At 43.0% G+C, this 20,644-nt stretch overlaps 1 protein-coding gene across 3 annotated transcripts in view; it reads right to left on the bottom strand.

Annotated features, from left to right (window-relative positions):
- LPP (LIM domain containing preferred translocation partner in lipoma) overlaps positions 1-20,644 on the bottom strand; it is a 330,469-nt gene that overhangs the window by 109,635 nt on the left and 200,190 nt on the right. For all 3 annotated transcript variants that reach the window (XM_086754441.1, XM_086754442.1, XM_086754443.1), the window contains one exon: positions 7,314-7,988. In XM_086754441.1, the coding sequence (XP_086610567.1) occupies positions 7,314-7,988 (675 nt within the window). The remainder of the gene's footprint in view (positions 1-7,313; positions 7,989-20,644) is intronic.

A 20,644-nucleotide genomic window follows, 5' to 3' on the forward strand; every position in this document is an offset into this window, starting at 1 on the left:
GAAAGTTTAGAGACCTTAAATTAATTCCCTAGACAAAAAGTTGAGGCAATGTATTCATAATACCATGTTATGTAACTTGCTCTGGAGCTAGCCAGCTACTAAGTGAAATAGTATGAGTTATAAAAACAAAATATTGTTGTGAAAACAATTTTACAACTTTATAATTCACAATGATTTTCATTTAAGAACAAAACTGTCAGTATAAGTGCAGATTCTGTTTGCCTTGCAGCTTGTGATAGGAAACCGCCTCCCCTTTTAAAAAAAAAAAAAAAAAAGTTTTTTTTTCCCCCCAAAGGCTGCTATTTAATTTACTATATTGTGTTTCTTTATAGTTACCCAGAGGTAAATCTTAACAGGAAGCCCATTATGTGGAGGCCTAAGTTAGTTTAGTACCAGAACATTTATGGATCAGTAAATGTAATCATATATTATAAATTATTTCTTACCATTACTCTTGGAGGAAAAAAAAAATATATTAGCAGCCATTATAGACTACTTTCTGCTGTTTATAACTGAATATCTATTTTAAGTGGGATCCTACATAGCTTGCACTGCTTGCTGTGCACCATTTTCTAACTCAGCTGCTCACAGAAGTACTAAGCTCAAGAGTCCAGTTGTGGACAACCATGCCTCTCCATGGAGAAATGAATCATCTTTCAAATTGTGCACAGGTCCCTACACAAAGTGATGCTTTAGTAACAAACCATTACTATAATATGTGTACACGTGCCATTAAGAACTGGATTAAGACTACAAATATGCTTCACAGTCAGTAAGAAAATCACTCAAACAGGATGATCCACTCCAAATGACATGACCAAAACATCACATCACCCAAAGCACCACTATGACATGCGCAGTTCCTTGTCTTAAAACTGGCATTATCACAGGGTCATAAGCCCAAAGAGTTTCACAACAACAGAGCAACCAGAGCCCTTCTCACCTCAAACAAAGGAGCCGTCCAATGACACCAAGATGCTCCTCATTCTCCCCAGCTCTCCTAATCAGCTGCTGCCTAAGCTTCATCAAGTTTTCCTAGCTTCATTGCAATAAACTTGACAATAACACAGAGGTTATTTCATAGAACAGCTTCATCACATGCTCTGGTGCCTTGACTTCGGAAGAATTACCATGTAGTTGGACTCAAGTGTATTTTAAAACGGAAGGAAACAGTTCCTCCAGTAATCAGCAGCTCCATCACACACAACAGCCAGAGCATGCCTGTGAATTAAGTGACACTCACTTTTACCAGTGCTGCTTCTTGACCTGAAAGCTGTAAACCAGTAGCAAAGCCAACCGTCCTTGCCTCATCGTGCTACAAACCAGGCTGCCCACTAGACACTTGAGCTCAGCCAGCCCCAGGGTGCAGGCAAGCACCGTTGCTCAAAAACCAGGCAGTTTCCCCATCAGATGTTCCCTTCCATCTATAGGTAAATATACGCTCACTACATTTTACAGCCTCAGACACAAAATCCTGATCTGGTAGACTGTAGGGTGATCTGGCAGTATTTGTCAAGACAGACATTCGGTTACCAAGAGTTAAACAGCACAGAAACAGAGTCCTTAATTAACTTCAAGGTTGCCTCATGCCTTATCATGTATGGAGGCATTGTCCTCAGCTTATTTTAAGAAGGAGCAAGAAAGAACATCCAGGTATTATGCCAAAAGCCTCTTTCTCAATTATTCCTCTTATATTACTAACCCATTGTGGCTGGCTAAAGGCTAAAGCTGCAAAAGTTGCATCCTGAAGTTGTAAATTTAAGCTTGTTTCTCAGTAGATGCTGACCTGACTTACTCCTCTAACTTCAGACTCCTTGTTATCTTTAACTTCAAGGTAATTCTTTGGCAACTCATTGTTTCTCTATTTGAGAAAAGCAACTCAAATATATGATTCCTTACAGACAAATCTGATTAATTGCTCTGCCATCAGTTGGCTCCTGCTAGTATATGGAGTGCTTAAATAATAAAAATATAGTACAAAGAACAAACAGTAAAGCTCTGAAATGAAAATGTTAAACACATTTCAAGCTGAGAATTGGGCTCTCTCAAAAATTTAGGGTATAAACCAGACTGTATCGGATTCCTGCAGTCAAGATAAGCACGTTGTTCTAAAAACACCTGTTTGCACCTTTTGCCAGCATCTTTTCACTCAGCAATCCTGAAGAAATCCACAAAATTTTTGATGCAGACGTTTATAATACCTTGAAGAGGAAAACATCATTCTCCACAACACAGAGAACCACTAAGTCCTAACTCTGGGCTTCTCATCTTATTGTTAGACACCACTGCCTTCTTCCCTTCCTCCTTGTTTTAACAGAAGCAACATCATTTAATTTAATCCACCCAGAAGCAATGACAGAATCAGCAGCTGATACACAGCTAGTGCTGCTTAAAACTTGGAATTACTGTTTTGTGAAGAATGTCAACATTTTGACATCTGTTGCTATTCTCAGGGTAGAAAGGAACTGCATATTCATCTGGAAATTTTGAAATGTCACGTTGAAATCACAAATTCAACTCTGAATTTCAGAATTTTACCTTTTATTTCATTTTACATTAGCTTTCTGTCTTTTTTTTTAATTCATTAAATGCTAAGGTAAAATATTTCAAATAAGCCTTTTTCATTTTACTTGGTTTTCCTTTATTTCAGCATTTTAAAACTATGGGAAGCCACTGTCTCACACTGACAAAAAATTGACTTCAAACATCATTTTACACTGTCTCTGAATATCATCTAGTAGAAATTTTCAATATGTGACTTTTGGGAAGAGGACACTTGGGTAGCGATATGAGATTCTGAGGGAGAAGACACTCAGAGAGAGGCAGGTAGCGTACAGCAAGCTGCCTACCTTTCTCCACAAGCAAAAAGTAATGCTAAGAAAAAATATATCCCTGCGACAGCAGCAGGGAATCTGGCAGATTGCATTTATTCATCTGTAGAGAACAAAAAAATTCCTAGTCACTAGATTAACAGCAAACAGCAAGAGCATTAGTCTCAGTTCAACCGTGAGTGCCGGAGGTATCTACTTCATGTGAGTGATGGCAGACTGTAAAAATTATTAAACCAGTACAAGAGGAGTGCATCAGTCATAGCAAAGGACACTGGTGAGCAGATGTTTCTGAGGCAAAGATGAAACTTCCAAGTGAACGTCTCCATCACAGGTATTAAATCAGTGGAAAAACTGACAAAAGCTGTGTAAAATGAGAAAACAGCAAGCCGTCACAGTCCCTTTTGGGCACTGCAAGTTTCATGAGACCGTGTCGACGCTGGCTGCAGCAGGCAGCAAAGAAACACCGCCTCCAGCAGCGTGGAAACGATGCGGTGGTTGAGGTCTGCTAATCACGACCCGCCACCATCACTTAAACCATACTAAAAGCATAATTTTTGTCACTAATTTTATCTCTGGATTTCCAGTTAATTTCCACAGTGCTCACCCAGAACAGTGCACAACACTGAAGGCTTGTCTGAAGAGGAGCTCATGTTCCAGATGTACCGATGCCTGTATATATGTAAATGGAGACAACAAGACTTGTGGCTGGTGTGGGCTAAGTGCGTTAGGAAACTCGTACACTTGTGCCACGTTAGTGGGATCAGACACAGCTACTAAAGGGACACTGCTCCCTTACTCCTTCCAGCAAATATGCAGCAAAGGAGCTACAAGACGCTTTTGTCCTCCCCAAATCGGCAGATTGGTCTCAAGAGATCAATGTTTTTATCAAGATTTGCCCATTCTGGATCAAAACCAAAAGCTGTCTCAAGGGATTTCAACGGCACCCAGTCTGGATGGTGAAAATACACAGGTCCCTTTGGGAGAGAATGTGGTTCCCCAGTAGATTCAGAAAGAGGAAGGAGAATACAAGAGATCCAAGATCTAGGAAGAACAGACTTTCCAGTGGTGGCTTTCCAGTGGCTGTCCCTCAAATACACCAGGAGCCACATGAGGTCCCTGAAAGGTCCACAAAGCCACACAGGAGACACACAATAGTGTCTCAAAAACACTCAAACATGACCAAAAACAGTGAAAGGACCTAGACCTATTTGGAGATACCAGAACTTGACAAGGGTATTTGGTGTCTTAAATCAGTCCAGCACAGAAACATTTAATGATAGCTGAGCTGGTCAGTAGTGGGTGTTTCATCAACTCTGTTCTGGCCACAAGGCAAACTTGCAGGAATTCTCCCTTGTCAGAAACTGCCTTTGCCATTTTTGTTTTCTACTGTGGGCATCTTGGTGCCAGAAATCAGCATACCTAAAGAGTCACTCTGGTTTTGTGCTCCCTGGCCTTTGTGAGGGGAGAAGTTAACAGCGGCTTCAGACCTTAACTTGGTCTGAGCAGGCACAACACCGCTGGCAAAAAAACACAAGAGCAGCCAGTCGTGTCACATGTTTCTGTTATGGTCTCATGACAACTCCCCTGCTGCTCCTACAGAAATCCCCACCACCCACCATCCAGAGGGGAAAGCTCCCAAGGTTTTTGGCCAGGAATGCCCTTGAAGCACATGAAGGTTTAAATGAGGACATGCACTCCACCAGTTCATTTCCTAACTAGGACTTGGGCATTAATGCTAGACGAGGTGCTACAAAAGACTAAAATGCACAGAGGTTTCATATGCGTGACTCTTACTTCTATAACTGGCCCAAGGACAGAATGCAATGCAGTGTTGTGTGAGTAAAACTCATTGTTCTCAGCGGGCTTTAAGAACCAGTACAGATTATTTGCTGTTCCCATACCAATCCAGATTTATTTTGGATCAGCATCGACTTCAACATGATTAGTATGCAGCAAAAAACACAGAGCGTGAACCTCTTCCTAGCCAGAATGTAAAATATAAATATTCTTGATCTTCTTTTTTTTTACTCTTAAAAAATCCTAAACAAATCTAATGAAAAATTTTACCTCTCACAGTGATGGATCATGGTATGTACTAGAATTAAGGACCATGAACTTCTAATCTGAGATGGATTTGTTACAACATCCTTAATATTTTGCACACAAAATGCATTCAAAATTAGGAATGTACTTTTTTGAATACATTTAGAAATTGTTTTATACTTTAAGCTCATTCACTTGCAAGAAGAAAAATTCCTAAATGTCTTCTTGCATTTTATGTGATATGTATTAATACCTGCTTCTTACTTTGGCTTCTCAAATCAATTTCCTTAACCGAAAGGCCTCAAATCAACCTTGAAAAGACCAAACACAACAGAACGCAGAAGCCAGTTGCGTGTAGGAAAATATGTTAAAATTCACATTATAGCCAACAAGTCAAATTATAGTGACAATTCTCCCTATCAGAGATTTGCCTCTAACATAATCTTCCTTTTTTTCCTTTTAAATAAAATCATTCCAAAAGTTGATTTCATGAATGAGTTTGTCTGCAAAGGAAGAGAACCTCATGTGGTAAAACTGGACAAGACTTCTTCATTGGCAAAGCACAGTGTTTACCACTGAGCATCTCCTGTTAGACTGTAGCATCACCTTCAATTCTTCACCAATTAAACTCTACATGTTACAAAGCAGCAATCAAGCAGAGTCTGCCCCAAATATGTTAGAGAAGAGTTTTAAGTTCAAAAGTGAAATAGGTAATAAAGCAGATATTTAGCAAGCTGGAAGGGAATGAAAGTTCTGGAAGAATTTATCACCAAGCAGGTAATAGTCTGTTTTGCAGAAGAACTGCAATTATTTTTATAGAGATAAATATTAAGTATTTCTGCATATGTATTTGCAAATGCCACGTGCACACACACAAACATATATATAAAAATATATATATGGATACATGAAACCCCAAACTTGAGCTAAATTAAATTGTCCCTCCTGGTTTGTAATGCAAATGAGACTAACAGGCTTGTGCTGTTTGTGGTTCAAGACGATTTGCGTTTCCATAGAGATGCTGACTGAACTAAAGTTTTAAAATTTTTTATATATATAAGCCTACTTGTATCTATAAAAGTCTAAATATGGATCTGCTGTACCTCAGCATTTCCTCAGTGACTCCACTGGAACCACAACAATCTACACCAGTTAAGGCTATGTGCAAATTTTGTGTCTTTCACTAGTTTCCAACCTAAGCTCTACACCACGTACCGGCAGAGCCGACTTCTCTCCCCACTCTTGCCTTCTTGGTAAGGAAGGGGAAGAAAAGAGAAAAAGCAGTTTCTTAGTTGCTAGTAGATAAAATTTCAAGGACTTCTGTAATTTACTGACCTCTCTAAACTGCCTGGAGAAACATTTTTGCCTTGAAACGTTCCCACTGTCAGGAAATCTGGAATTCAGGGAAAACAGTCTGCATGCTGCTGGTGAAGGAAATGCCAAAAGGATAGATTTTCTGTTGTGTGTCAGAAGCTTTTTCCCCTTTCCCTGGGAGCACCCACAAACTGAAGAGCAGGGATGTGCTGAGACGAGACAGGGTGGGCCTGGGCAGCAATGGGTTCACCACCTCCCCGCTTGGGCTTGGCCGTCTTCTCCCTTCGGCAGAGCCTAAGTCCGTCATACACTATGAGGACCTCACAAACGTAAAGCTCCTGAGTCCCTCCAAAGCCACATTAGAGACAGTCATCAGAAGAAGTGACAAAAGCCAGTCAGGGTCAAAGTTTGGGCAGAGAAACCAGGCAGATCAGTTTGACTTTCTATTTCAAATCAGCTTTGCTTTATGAGGTCCGGGCATCGGTTCAAGTGGATGGAGGTCACCTGCCATACCGTCACCTGAGAGGAAAATCAGAGCTGAGCTTTGCGGGAGCTTATTTCCATGTGGTTTCAGTGATAAGTGATTTTAGAACAGCGGCACACTAGAGGTCAACCTCCACAATCACTCTGAACCACAATCAAAACCAGCCTCTTGTATACCTCCTATCTGCCTAAGAAGGGGAAGGATTTGTTCAGTGGACCAAAGGTGTCCACAAGCACACAGAGCAGAAGCTCACGCTCAACCTCTTGTTTGATCTTGGGAGGGCCTGGAAGGGAAGACCCAACTGCAGGGTCACCGTACAGCAGTACAGTCAGTGAGCTCCTCAGGTAATGACATGTCAGAGGAACAAAAACTCCCCCCTGCTCACAGGGTGACACCACGCCTCTACATATCGCCCTTTGAGGCTGATGGTGTTTCTAAGCCCTCACAAAAACCCCTTTTCAAACCAGAGTAAAGTTCCCTATTTCAAGCTTTTAAGTAGCCATATGGAGGGAGAGCTGCCCCGCACTCCCGCAGCCACCATTTAATCCCCCACGCCACCTTTCAGGAGGGGTCCCAGGGCACGTTCACCCGTGTGGCTCTCCACTCCCCAGGTGAGGCCAGTCAGCACCCGTGTCTCCTACCTTTTGCTGCATTGCAGGCGGCTGCGGGGCCAGCACCGGGTCGGTGATGTAGGTCTTCTTCGTTCCGGGCGGCTGGTAGAGACCCGGAGGAGCTTGGCCCACGGTGTTACTGGCGGGATACGCTGGCTCGACCTTCCAGGAGCTCTGGGGCACATAGGGCGCTTCAGAGCCATTCCTCCCCCCGTACCCCCCATAGTAGGGGTCTTGGTAGCGACCCTGCGGAGGTGCATAGCCGTAGGTGGGCTCCGAGGGCCGAGCAGGTGGTGGGGCATAGCCATAGTCGGGCCCACGGGGCTGTGGAGGGCCATATTGCAGGGCACCGGGCGGGCGGGCCGGTGAGGGAGCGTAGGGCTGGCCGGGCCCAAGGCTGCCATAGTGTGCGGGCTGCGGGCCGGGTGGCTGGTAGTGTGGGCTGGGCTGCGCCGTCCTCACTTGGACGTTGAAGGCCGGGCGGCTGGGGGTGGAGGCTGTGGCATAGGAGGCCGGCACTGGCTGCGGCTTCAGGGTGCCGACGGGAGTCACCGGGATGGGCGCCGGCTGCCCTGGGCCCTTGGCAGTGGACTTCTTGGTGGCGGTGAGGGGAGGCTGGTTGGGGATGATCATCCGCTTGTGGCCAGTGACAGGGGTGGACACGGATGGGGTGCTGGCGGCAGAGCTGCTTGAGGTCCCGGAGCCCTGGGGAGCAAGGAGAGAGAGAGACAGTGTCAGCAGAAGGGACCACTCGGGCGTCAGGTCAGGCAGCAAGGGGTTAAGTGGAAATGGTGTTTTACAGTGACATCCGCACAGCAACTCAAACTGCTTAGGAGAGCAGGAATGTACCTGAGACTACACGTTATAAAACAGTAACAGCAACAGCAACCTTTCCCTGCTCTGACAGAACAGGGACAATGCCATGGCAGCCGAGCAGAACTGCCATGCACAGTATTTTGTCTTTCCTCGGGGTTTTCTCCTCCACCTCAGAAGAAACAAACAAACTAAAAAGCGATAAATTCAAGAAAAAGGAGGACTCGCTGGAGAATAATTAGGAGGAAATCCATATGTTCCTGTAAAAATGAGAGCATTTTAAAAAAGACAGAAAATGAGATTAGAATCTCTATGGAGGCAGCAAAACGTGATGGCCTGAAAGCAGCTCCCAAACTGTAAGAATTAACTTGGATCAAAGGCAAATATGGAGGTGTCCCGGCCGCTGGCTCTGCTCCTAAGCACTGCTGGTTGCAAGCCTGGAGTGACCCCAGCAAAGGCAAATGTTACACATGGCTCGTTAAAGGGCAGAAAGTGGGCCAGGATTCCTGAGAGCTTCAGAAGTCAGCTCCTGCCACAGTAGCCGTGTAACCCTGCACCGGCGCCCCGGGCACAGCAGTGCTTGGGCAGCCAGGGAAGAGGTTCACAGAAAGTGCCGCTGCTTCCTGCAATCTGGCCACCAAATCAAGATTTACTGCTGTGACGCTGTCCTAATAGGTGCCGTATCCTTCTGTCTAATGCACTTGTTTGTCTAGTTTACCTCTTAATGAAGTCCCATGTTCAAAACCACTGGTGCGAAAGGCCATTTTTATTAAAGAGCTAACAATGTGAAATAGTGTCTGAAGAACACTCGAGATCACCATTAACACTTTTCACTAAATCAAAAAAGAACAAACTTGAGTTTCTGGAGTTTAGAATTAGGTAAAATTCCTTGCTCCTCTCTATTTTCCTTTATTCTGAAAGGGTATACCTGAATTTCATGCCTTCCTGTAGAGAGAAGCATTAAAGTGAAGACATGCAGTTTGACAGTACTTCTTTGCTGTTGTGTGATAGTTACATGCTATTAACAAGATATATGAGTTTATATCTCACCCAAAGTTTCTGCACCTGGCTTATCTCACCCATGATCTGCTTCATAACCTACAAGTTCACGGCAGCCCAAAGTCAGAACAGCCCGGTTCTCATGGATAGTCATGTTCACACTAAGGCACGTGCCACCTTTCCCTAAGTGACCAAACTTGAATTTGTCCCCAGGTGTTGCTGCTTTATGCAGGCACCTTGACCTCTACCTACTGCCCCATCACACTCTTGCTAGGACCACAGGCCAGGAGAGAGAGTGGTGGAGCTCACTGGGATTCCCCACGCACAAGTTCTACCCAGGCCAGAGAAATCCTCTGCCTGGTCAGCAGGTGGCGGCAATAAATTGCTGCCAGACTAACACAGGCCAGTGGCTGGAGAGGTATTTCAACCACCTACTTCTCTGGGCCTCCAAGGGTACCAAACTCACCTTCCACAGAAGGTGAGAGAAAAGCAGGCACTCCCCTCCTCAGCATTTGGGAACCATCACATATGAAGAAAAGGGAGATAAGAATGAGCCACTCAACTTTACTCCATAGCCCACAAGCAAGTCCACCAAAGGAGTAAGGAAGCTCTGCTACCCAACTGGTAGCTCTTCCCTAATATCATGCAAATACATTTTTTGCTGAGGCACGGGTAAAGACCTCCGGTAATCACACCTTTAGGGCAAACTTCCCATGAGGAATCACTATAAATGAGTAAAAAAACAGGCAAATAAGAGTATCAATCTGTTTTGAAAGATGTAAAAGGTGGGTATGCCGAGGTGGAAAATAATAAGGCAAAAAACTTCTGCTGGAGAAAAAAAAACCTCAATGTATTCAAACCCTGACCTTGCCAACAGATTCATGACAAGGCAGTACATAGACAGACGGAAGAGATTTTGACACCGAGAGCAAGGAAGAGCTGAAGCGTGCCTCAGTTGAACTGCAAGCGCAGAGACAAGTTAAGGGTCTGTAGCTCTCCATTAATACTGCCTAATTCTTCTGTTTTGGAAACACCTGATGAGGAGCAGGCATTCCTCCATCCATGAGTCAGAGCACAACTGCACCAGCACCTATTGCTAGCAGGAAATTCGCTTTCTGTTGGAATTATTCTCCCACGTCAGCTTGGCATTTATGCCGAGAAATGCTAGAAATCTTCCCATTTCCTCACCTATTTCATTCTTGTAAATGACAGTAGTTTGTCCACTTACTGTAATGGAATGAAAGGTGTGTAATCACCACCAGAAAAGCATTTTTCTTTTCCATGTGAAGAGGGAAAAGGTAGATAATGTTTTAAAGACAATGGCATATCAGGCTGAGGGGGAAAGCTCGACATAAATGAGCCCTATTTATCACATCTAATATTTCTGAACACAGACTCTAGAAGCAGGGGACAACAGAGCACTAGTAAAGCTCTTGTGATGGAAGTCTATTCCATCCCAAGAACCAAGGGAGTTTAATCTTACATATAGACATCCACGTAACACTTCACTTAATGTGTTGATGCCAGTCTGCTGCCTGGACTTGAACACACCTTAAGAACGAATGACAACTCCTTTCTCCAAAAAAAGCCCTCACTGCCTATTGACTGGCACTCTGAAAGGCTCTGAGCAGCTCTCATGTTTGACACTATGAAGAGGATGAGACGAGAGCCTCTCCTCCTGGACCACAGCTCAGAGAAGGAAGGCGGTAAGTCGGGGGTGCCCAGGCCAGAGACCAAGCTTTGCCATCAACTTCAGAGCAAAGGCTTGGCCTCACAAGTACTGGCTGCATTGTGGCATCCAAACCACAGGCTGCCTTGAGGAGGAGGAAGTTTGCATCAGTAGGAGTCCCCAGAGGCGCCCTGCGTGACTCATTCTGAATTCCTCTGAGGGCGCTGGGCAAGTGTGTGATGAAAGCTGGGCTTTAGGGGGAGGAAGAGGGTGTAAGGCTAGTTAACGTGGTGTAGTAGAGAAATGGGACAGGTTAAAGGGAATTTAACACTACTGGAGCACTGATGATTTATGGAGACACAAAGAGGAACATTGGCTGTAGCTCCTGAGCAAGGGCACAGGTGACATAGCACCATAAATCCTCTGCCCTTTTGCCTGAGAGATGGGTGGCCACAGTCCAGCCTTCTGTATGTCCAGCCATGCACTCAAATATCATCCCAGGCTTAAACCTCTAAATTATTAATGGATTAAGAAAAGACTTTAAAATAAACACAGATGAACTATGGACAAGATTCCTGCTCTGAGGACAGGCATGTGCGGAAGGATGAGAAAAGGGTTCTCAGATACCAAGGGGAAGAGTGATTTCAACAGATGTCTGGAAGGCACTAGGAGGATAGGAGGGATGGACGAGGCTATAAAGATGCCAGAGGCATCTAAAGATGGAGAGGCAGTAATGAACAGAAAGCTAGAAGGGGCTACCTGTATCACTGGGTACAGCCCTAGCAAAACAGATCACTGTCACAAGTGTTTAATCCAAACAAGTGTACAGAACTTCTACTAGTGCAACAAAGTAGACTCATTCAAAAGCATATCGAAGTGATAGCCCAGAAGCATGAAAACAAGTAGAAATAGGAGAAAGAAAAAGGAAAAAGACAAAGAGTGGATTCACAGGAGGCAGGCATCCCTTCCTCCAGCAGCTCCTGGACAGCTCATTTCAAAACCATATTGCATTTGCAAGTGACTATCGCAGCCAAACATGCTCTCTGACATCCTCTGAGGGCTGTTTTCAGAGGAAGACAGGCTTTCCTCTGCTCGCCATGCACTAGATGAAACTGTCTGACACACTTCGCAAGTGCAAATTAGAACCACGCTACTTACCATCAACCCCTTCTTGCAAATTCATATTTGCAAAGAGAGAGTAAACTAGAAACCCCAGGTGCTGATAATGCAGAGTTGTTAAGAGAAACTAGAGTAAGGAGTTAAATTCAGAACCTCATCTACCACAAGCATTATAATACAAAATCTTTTTTTTTTTTTTTTTTAATGGGGAAAGCACAAGAGCCTTGTTTAAACACAGATGGAAGTACCTAAATGTACTGCCTCTTCTACAAATGAATTATCCAGCAGTTCAAATAAAGGTGAACTAATACCGACAAAATCAAGTAAAACTCAATGTGGGAGGAAAAAACCCCCAAAACACTTCTCCTAAAAAAAGTCACCATGTGTAACCATGAGGGGAATCATTTTGCTTAGTAACTCCTGCCCTGTCTTCTTAAATGCAGTGAAAGTTTATAAACATTTGCAGGAGTTTCTTGTATCAACTATCATATGAGAAGCATATGGTGTTGTGATAAGCCCGTGCTGTCCGAGGGGTCTCTGACTGTCAAAGCTGGGCATCTGGTTTCAAAGCCACCCTGGGGAAACCTGAAATTCTGAGTATCTGTGCGATTCGTAGTTCTCCAGAAGTTATTTACATAGATCTTAAATTAAATTCAATGTATACCTACAACTAAAAAGTCATCAAAGAGGTACTAGGGATGAAACCTGTTGTTCTACAGAAATTAGTCTATAATTCGATAACATTTGTCAGGGTTTAATCTTAAAAAAGTACAGAATAACTATAGTCTACAGCAGCAGCATGATTCCATATGACCAGTTGGAACTCTTGTGAAAAAGACTTTATTTTCCTTTTATTTTGTGCATTTGTAGAGTATTTTCTACAGAATCCCTTGAGTTATTCAGTTTCATAGACTGGATCAAAAAAAGCCAACACAGAGTTTATCACACTCTATTCAATTCTCCAGGCATTTTTCATAAAGGTACAGCTGAATAGCTTTAGCCCTTTAGCTGTCAAATTATCACATATATACATTACTCCAGCTCAGTGGTTTTCAACCTTTATGCTCAGCAGCTCCCAAATGTTTTTCAGGAGAGCAAGCTCTTTTATGGAGAGAGTTAATCTACTGACAATAAACATGGCTTTTTAAGTTACCTTTCACTGAATTCTTCTTAGCTACCTTAGGAGTGATCCATGGACCCCCAGCGTTTGCAGAGCACAGGTTGAGAACCACGGCTCTAGCTGGGGCTTCCTTTTTTGAGTATTTTGGTTGCTATTTACTCCAGGATAGGAATGAAACAACCCTTCTTCCTCGAAAGGTAGAAACTTGGCAGCTACCAGCAGGCTGAACCCAGGATGCAGCGTTCCCAGGGGGCTGCCAGTTCACACTGCCGGCGCAGCATCTCTCTTCCTACCTCAGCCACTCTTCTGCATGGTTCAACAACACATGCCAGACTGAAACACGGGGCCAGCCCAGGCATGGGCCAGCGGAAATCTTTTAAGTATCGCTCACTGGTGGCAGCTGAAGGCCTGAGTGGGAAAGGCAGCGAAGGGTGGAAAATTAACGTGGCTTCTCCTGACACGGTGGACTGGCATTCACCTCAGCTAGTTGGAGGTGCTTAAAGCTCTCGCTGCGAAATGCATCTTCACGGGGTCATTTATCCCATTCTAGTATTGAAGCCTAAAACAAGGGAGATGAATCATCCACTGGGGGAACCTACTTCACTCCACTGACTGTAAAAGCACATAAAAACAGTCAAGACAAGTCACTGAATGTTTAGACAGCACAAGTTAGTGGAGACAAATTCCACAATAAGCAGGTAATTTTGACGTGACTGTGAGAAGCACAGATACCGTCTCCCTGCATTAAGTGCACTGCCACTCAAGCTCAGCTAGCGCTGCGCACCAAGGGGATTTCTGAGCGCCAGCAGCGCAGACGATCAGCCAGGACACTGCCACACCACGCAGCCAACAAGAGGCTGGGCTGCAAAGGCATTTTTCCAGCATATGAATGGAGGTGGTGTGGGTGGGCCCCCCTTTCCCACCTCTGTGATTAACAGTGGCTCCCGCTGGAACTGGAGCTGCAGCCCTGCCAGGAGCAGTGGCTGCGCCGAGCCTCCCTCCTGCCTGAGGTAGGAGATCCCAGATCTCACTCAATTTCAATATCCTGGGAAGGATAACCCCAGAGAAAAATTAAACACTCTGCTTTGACACCTTGGCCTTTAGTACCTGAAAATGTGAACAGGCATTTTACGGGGTTTCCTGGTGTGCAGACACCTCTAACCCCTGCTAACTCCAAATTCTGTATTTGAACAAGCTGCCTTCCTAGCGATAACGTACGGCCAGGTTCCTCTGAACATGTCCTCTTTTTCTGTCTGAAATAACATCTGGGTGAAAAAGAGAAATCTAGCTTTTCATTTGGGACTTGCAGATGCCTGGAGTCCTGGTAGAGCTCCAGCTGAGTTGCTGAATGTCCAGAGGTCCTGGGCAGATGCACTGCCCCCATTCAGCATATCTGATGCATTTTCAATATACAGGATATTCTGACCTTCTTTGTAACACCCAGAGAGTAGGACAAGCACACTGAGGACACATCAATCCCCTCTGCACTGCTGTGATGTGGTGCACACAGCTCAGTTGCTAACACAAATTTCTTTAGGTGTCAATATGCCCTTAGAATTCAGTCCAAAATTTTGAAGCCTGGTCCAAAACTTTTAAATCTTCAGCCAAAGCACATTTATAATCAGATGAAGCTTTTCTTTACAGTTTCATCATTCTCTCATTTCCATCTTACAGCTGACAAGCAAGTGTCACAAAGGCATGGGCTGTGCATGGATCAGCAGCCACATTCCTACTTCCCAGATGTGTTTATATGGGATTCAGCTTGTTGGCTTGATCAGCAGAAGCTATCAAGGCATTGCTCCTAGGCATTATACCAAAAGAAGAGGAGAAATCTAATAAAGTGTTCATCTCTGGTTCTCAAATGAAGAGAATACCTTACAGATGTCATAAAGTGCTACAAGAACACAACTGCTTCTGAGCTTTGATCTGTTTTTCAGCTGCTACCGTGGGTGGAAAAGGAGTCAACATAGTTATTAACGTTCCTGTTCACAACCTCTTTTGTACTCCCTGTGACGGCCCAGCTTGAAACACAAGAGAGAAGAGGGTGCACAAAAGAAAAGGTTATAACAAGCTGACCTCCAATATTTTACCACGGAAAACAGCATTTCACAACTGACGTGCGCAGTTATAGATACAAACCTTGGTTCAGCTTTCAGTACGGGTGTCAAGTGTTTTAGGCAATCTGGGTTTCCACTTTCCAACACTCCATTAATTCCAAACAGCCTGAACACATCTGAAATGTTTGGTCTCCAAAACACAACAGTGTTATGCCAGGGAAGAATTTTGCTTTTCCTTCTTGGTTTCACATTTACTTTTTTATTTGTTTACCCCAAAACTATCACTATGATGACTACTATGAGCTTTTTTATTTGTTTTTCCCTTGCTGATGAGTGATCACTTGGTATTTATAAGAAGGACTATGTGAGAGACCAGTTTTAAAAGATGTGCAAACAATTGACCTAAATACTTCTAGCTCTGGTGGACAGTCAAGGGCCATAATTTAGCTTAATTCATTGAAAGGGCTAGTTATGATTAAAACTCTCCTACTTAAGCAATTCCGCTTGACCAGTTCAAATGCAGAAGCAACTTCATGTACAAGAACATTGGATATAATCACAAGAAATATGTTTGTCAAAACTTACAGAAGATGCCAGTCATGAGAAGTTATATGTTTTCTGAATTCATCTTGGGATACCTTCTGTAATTTCCCACTCTCACCACTAAAATGACAAATTTGTGCCAATCTAGACCTCAGGAACATGCAATGGCAGCCCCTTGCACTGGATGAATTGGTGGCACATTGGTTTCGCAATAAATTATGTACGGAGCTGTGCACCACAGCCCCTTGGTTACATCAAAATGCAGAACTACTGAACACAATCCTGGAACAGAAGACCACAAAAAGGGTACAGCGGTACCATGTGAACACAAGTCACTATGTGCATGGAGTAGTGAAACTGAGGTCCTTAAGGAGTAACTTCTCTAAGGCTTGGTAACACAAGAATGCCCAAAGCATTTCCATTCAGCAAACTGGGCCTTTCTTACAGGCTGAACAAGTCTCCTTGCTTAATTTAGGCAAAATGTTGTGCTGCTTGACAATGGGGAAGCCCCCATCCCCCTATAAATAAGAACTTTGGGTAAGCAAGGTATTTTTATGACTTTTGCTATTACTAAACTAGTGAAGTTTAAAGTATCATAATTACATTGCCCACAGACTTAAAAACGTTTTTTTCTTCCTTTTACAACTTGCTATTAGTAATAGAAAAGAAGCTAATGTGCATGGTAAATATGGGCAGGTCAGGGGGCTACACAGATTATGTCGCTACCCATGGATGTGTATCATGATTGTAAGAAATAGATTAAAAAGATATATTGGAAGACACGTGAGTGAGGGGAAGAGATGTGCACCTGTGACTGTCAGGACAAAATTCATTAAGTCTTCTGGAGATGTCTTCTACAACATATATGGAAAAGTTATCATTTTCTATGGTGTGTTGAACAACAAATTTAAAGAACAGTCCAAAAACTCTTTAAAAACTTCTCATTTTCTACTAAATTGCAAAGGAATTTCAGAGTGTTTATAGAGTACGCAAGCTGTCTTCCTTTATTAATTCTAGAGAACATTAAAAGAGTGTGCATATGCACACATAAAATAATATGAAATACATATGCACTTAGACACTTGGTTTACTTTGTGTTACTTGTTATTTGTTTACAATTCCATTTATTTGCCATATTGCTTGCATTTATAATCTATTTATCTTTTCAAATTCCAAAACTATATTAAACCAGATTTTAAAAATTATCCTACCACAGGGCATAAACATTTTTGAATGTTAGTATTGTCTCTATTTCCTGTGAAAACCATGTGTTTTTATTCTTCTCTTCCTCACATTATAAACCCTGCGTGAATAGTAGTACAGAAGAGCAGAAGCACCAATGAACAATTCCGTGTTCATACAACATCTGCTTTCTTATGGTTCACTTGAGGTCCAGAACCCACCGTCATCTGCCAATATTTTTAGTGGGCTACAAAATGATTCAAGTTAGTAACTTGAGCGGTTAGCAGCAGAGAAAAAGCTATACAACTTCATCAAAAAAATAACAGCTCAACCAAAAAAACCCATAAAAGACAGGCAGACGTGACAGAGAGGTTGTTTTCCTCTTAGGTCAAATGTACACCTTTCCAAAAGGCTGATGAGCTCCAACAACAGGTCAAACTTAACTGTTTTCCCAGATGGCTCCTTCTGGGAAGTGGAGTGGAACGTTCCCTCATTCATTCGTCTCCCTGGGTTATCACCGCTGCCCAAAATACCTTAGTCTTTCCACAGTATCGCAGACTACGATGTTGAGAAATCTATCTGATTGGAAAGGTTTTGTTTCACCTGCTGTGGGTTTTTAAATTATTCTGTAGGTATATAAATACATACTCAGAGATACATAGAATTTACCCATTGCAACATGTCTAGTCAAAACACCAGGGCAGTACTGTAACCAGTCAGGAAAGTGAAAGAGAGAGAGTCAATTTATAGCACAAAAAAAATGCCAACTCTACCACAGAAATACTCGAGCATAAAATAATACAGAAAGTTAGAACATTTTTAAATTAAGGTATTAACTCAGAATAATCACTCTTCTTAGATAACATATAATTACATTAAATACATAGTTAATGACATAGCAAAAGACATATTGATAAACATTTAGAATCATAACAGTATCCCTCTAAAAAGCCTGTGTAAAGCAATGTCAGATCCATTGCATCACCAGCCTTGGTTCTGTTGCAAATGGCATCATAAATTAATCCAGTTTTCCTAAATATGCCTTGAGGAAACAAAACCACAAATAGCCATTGTAAGTTTTAATATAAAACCCACCAAAAATCCAAAGAACAACAAGAACAACAATCTTCTCTTCATTCTTAGCTGGAATGCAAGAGCTGTGTTTTTAACGACTGACATTGCTGAATAGGTTATACACTCACTCCAAAAATGTCAGCCTTTTTTTGATGCAACTCAGTCTCACATCCCAGTTTAAGACCAGGCTTTCTTATATGCCACACTCCTCTCAGCTCAGCAGTTATAGAAAAAGAAAAAAAAAAGTTGCTAAACTTCATCAACAATGACCTAATGAGCCTGATTATGTTATGATTTATAATTTTCCTCGCGTACACTGTTCTTAGACCACAATAACATCTCCAGACATTTGCTCCATGGCTGCTGATTGGGTTAATGTCATCACAGTCACAGCTGAGAACCAGAATATTCTTCAGTACCTCTTGCTGCCCGAGTTACATTTTTTTCAAAAGTGCCTTATATCAAGCCAGATTCTGATCTCAGTGACACTGCTGCCAGCTTAAGCACATCTGTTGACTCCAAAAGATTTACTCTAAATGCGCTGGCTGTCGCAGATCGGGATTTGGGCTACTACAGCCTCTGAATTTGCAGGGTTTCTCTCCCCACTGGGAACCCAGCAGAGGTTTCTATGAAAACTGTAACGACTCCTGTGGATATAACATCCACCAGATAATAATCGTCTAGCTTTGCTTAAAATTCAACATGTAAGGAGATCTTGGCAATTCATACTGCTGCAACCTGAACAAAAGCAAATGAAATTTATAATCGAGGCTAAATATAGCCTGCATTGGACTAAACCTCCGCACCTCCAAGCACCCAGACCAGCACGTAATGGCAGCAGCATCAGTGAGTCCGGCTGCTCCACCCTGACCTGAGCACTCATCCACAAAGGCTGTTACATTAGGAATTAAAAACAAGCATGCTAATTTAAAACAAACAGACATATCCTCCCTCTCTCCTCACTTCTTTCCTTGTGGTGAACGTATAAATTCATACTGATGGCTACCAGGATTTATAGCCTAACTCATTTTGACATTTTTAACTTCAGAATTTGAAACAGTGACTTTCTAGCCCTGGAGCAGTAGTGCTAAATGCTAAAAACTTTGGGACGAGGGAGTATTAATTTAGTCCTTCTGAGCAGTTTGGCTTCAACAATGTTCTAACAAGGGCTCAACACTCTCCAAAATTCAGCAGTGGACGCCCAAAAACTGCAAGGAATTTTGGATCCAAACCGGAGTTTCATGGCTTTCGTTCTTGTTTGTCACAGGTCACATTAAACTCCAGACCTGAACTTGAGGGGAGCGGGAGAATTCAGGTCTGGGTCTTCATTTATGGTGGGATTAAATCATATTTAACTTCTAGCTTGCAATGTTGTGTGTTTTGGGTTTTTTTTTTTGGTTTTTTTTTGGTTTTTTTTTGTGGTTCATGACATATTTGTATTTTAAGAAAAAATATTATGCATGGAGCAAGCGTCCTGGCATCACAAGTCATCAATAAATCTCTTTTCCATAACAACCCACAGGAATTCACTGCAGGACCCAATTGTTAAAAACACAAAGCAATGACATTCTATAAGCTTTCAGAAGCATCATTGTGGACTCACTGAATTCTCTAAATGAGTCACTGGCCTCTCAACAGAATTGTCAAAACTTAGGTTAAGCCAGGCTAATTCCCTCCCCCTTTAATTTAGAAGTCCAGCTGCAGCACGTGGCTTTCCAGTGAAAAGATCTAAATTCAGAGCCCGTTCATCTCAAATAGGAAATCTCACAGGGCCCGAAGCTCACCTTTTCCTAAAAGCTAGAAACAAGCCACATTAACAGAAAAAAAAAAAAAAAAGTAATTTCCAAAGCCTCATAGGTCATGTGATGTAAAAAATCAATATTCCTCTTACATGGCACAAATAATTTCCTGTTGAAGGCCAAAGGACCATAGCTGAAGCCACTACGGGTGGGGAGGGGGAAAGGGCAGCTGCAAGAAATGAGAGATGAAGAGAACAGACACTTTAACCACAGCAGGGACAAGGGAGATGCTAAAAACAACCCTCCTAACCAAAGCAAGCAAGCAAACATGGCATTAGGGATTGGGGTCAGGGCTTCAGCTAGCTGGGACGTGGAGACAACATCCCCTCTGCTCTGCACGCTCTCTTCAGTGGGAGGTGAGATGATGGGTACTCGTTCTCTCTGTCCAACGTTACTCGTGACAACTACAGCTTGCAGCATGGCATCTTGCTTTAGCTACCTTGCCTCTAACTAACCACACGGTATCAGCTGCCCTGGAACCCCAAAAAGAAAGTTTTAGCTGGGCAGATGCAGTGTGGCACCAGCTATGCTCCAGCCACCATGTGTGTCCTGTCCTCCAAGCTCTCCAGCACAAGCTTGGAGCCCTCTCCAACTGCTGTTCCACACACGGTGACATTACCAGCAGCCCTGTTAAGTCCAGTTTTAAGCTGGAGGCAAAGCAGGGCTCCAGCACACAAAACTCTCTTATGCAGGTACAGCGCACAAAGGGTCTGGTAGGATTTAACAGGCAGTGATGTTATACTTTGGGGATTTTTCTTCCTCTTTTTTTTTTTTTTTTGCCGCAGCTTGCTAGACTGGCTTTACAGGCTTGTCTCTGTCCCATGGGTTTAAGAACAGAAGACTCAAAAGGAATCCCTCTGCCTCCTCCCCATGTTATACCACACTCTTGATAAAGGCATAAACTATCCTGAAAGTAGCTCACGCTTCTGTACTCCATTCCTACTCCTGCTGGAAGATAATTTTAAAACATTACTGCCTCATTTGTT

Source organism: Chlamydotis macqueenii, chromosome 9 (assembly GCF_036417535.1).
Source record: "Chlamydotis macqueenii isolate bChlMac1 chromosome 9, bChlMac1.mat, whole genome shotgun sequence".
Lineage (NCBI taxonomy): Eukaryota > Metazoa > Chordata > Aves > Otidiformes > Otididae > Chlamydotis > Chlamydotis macqueenii.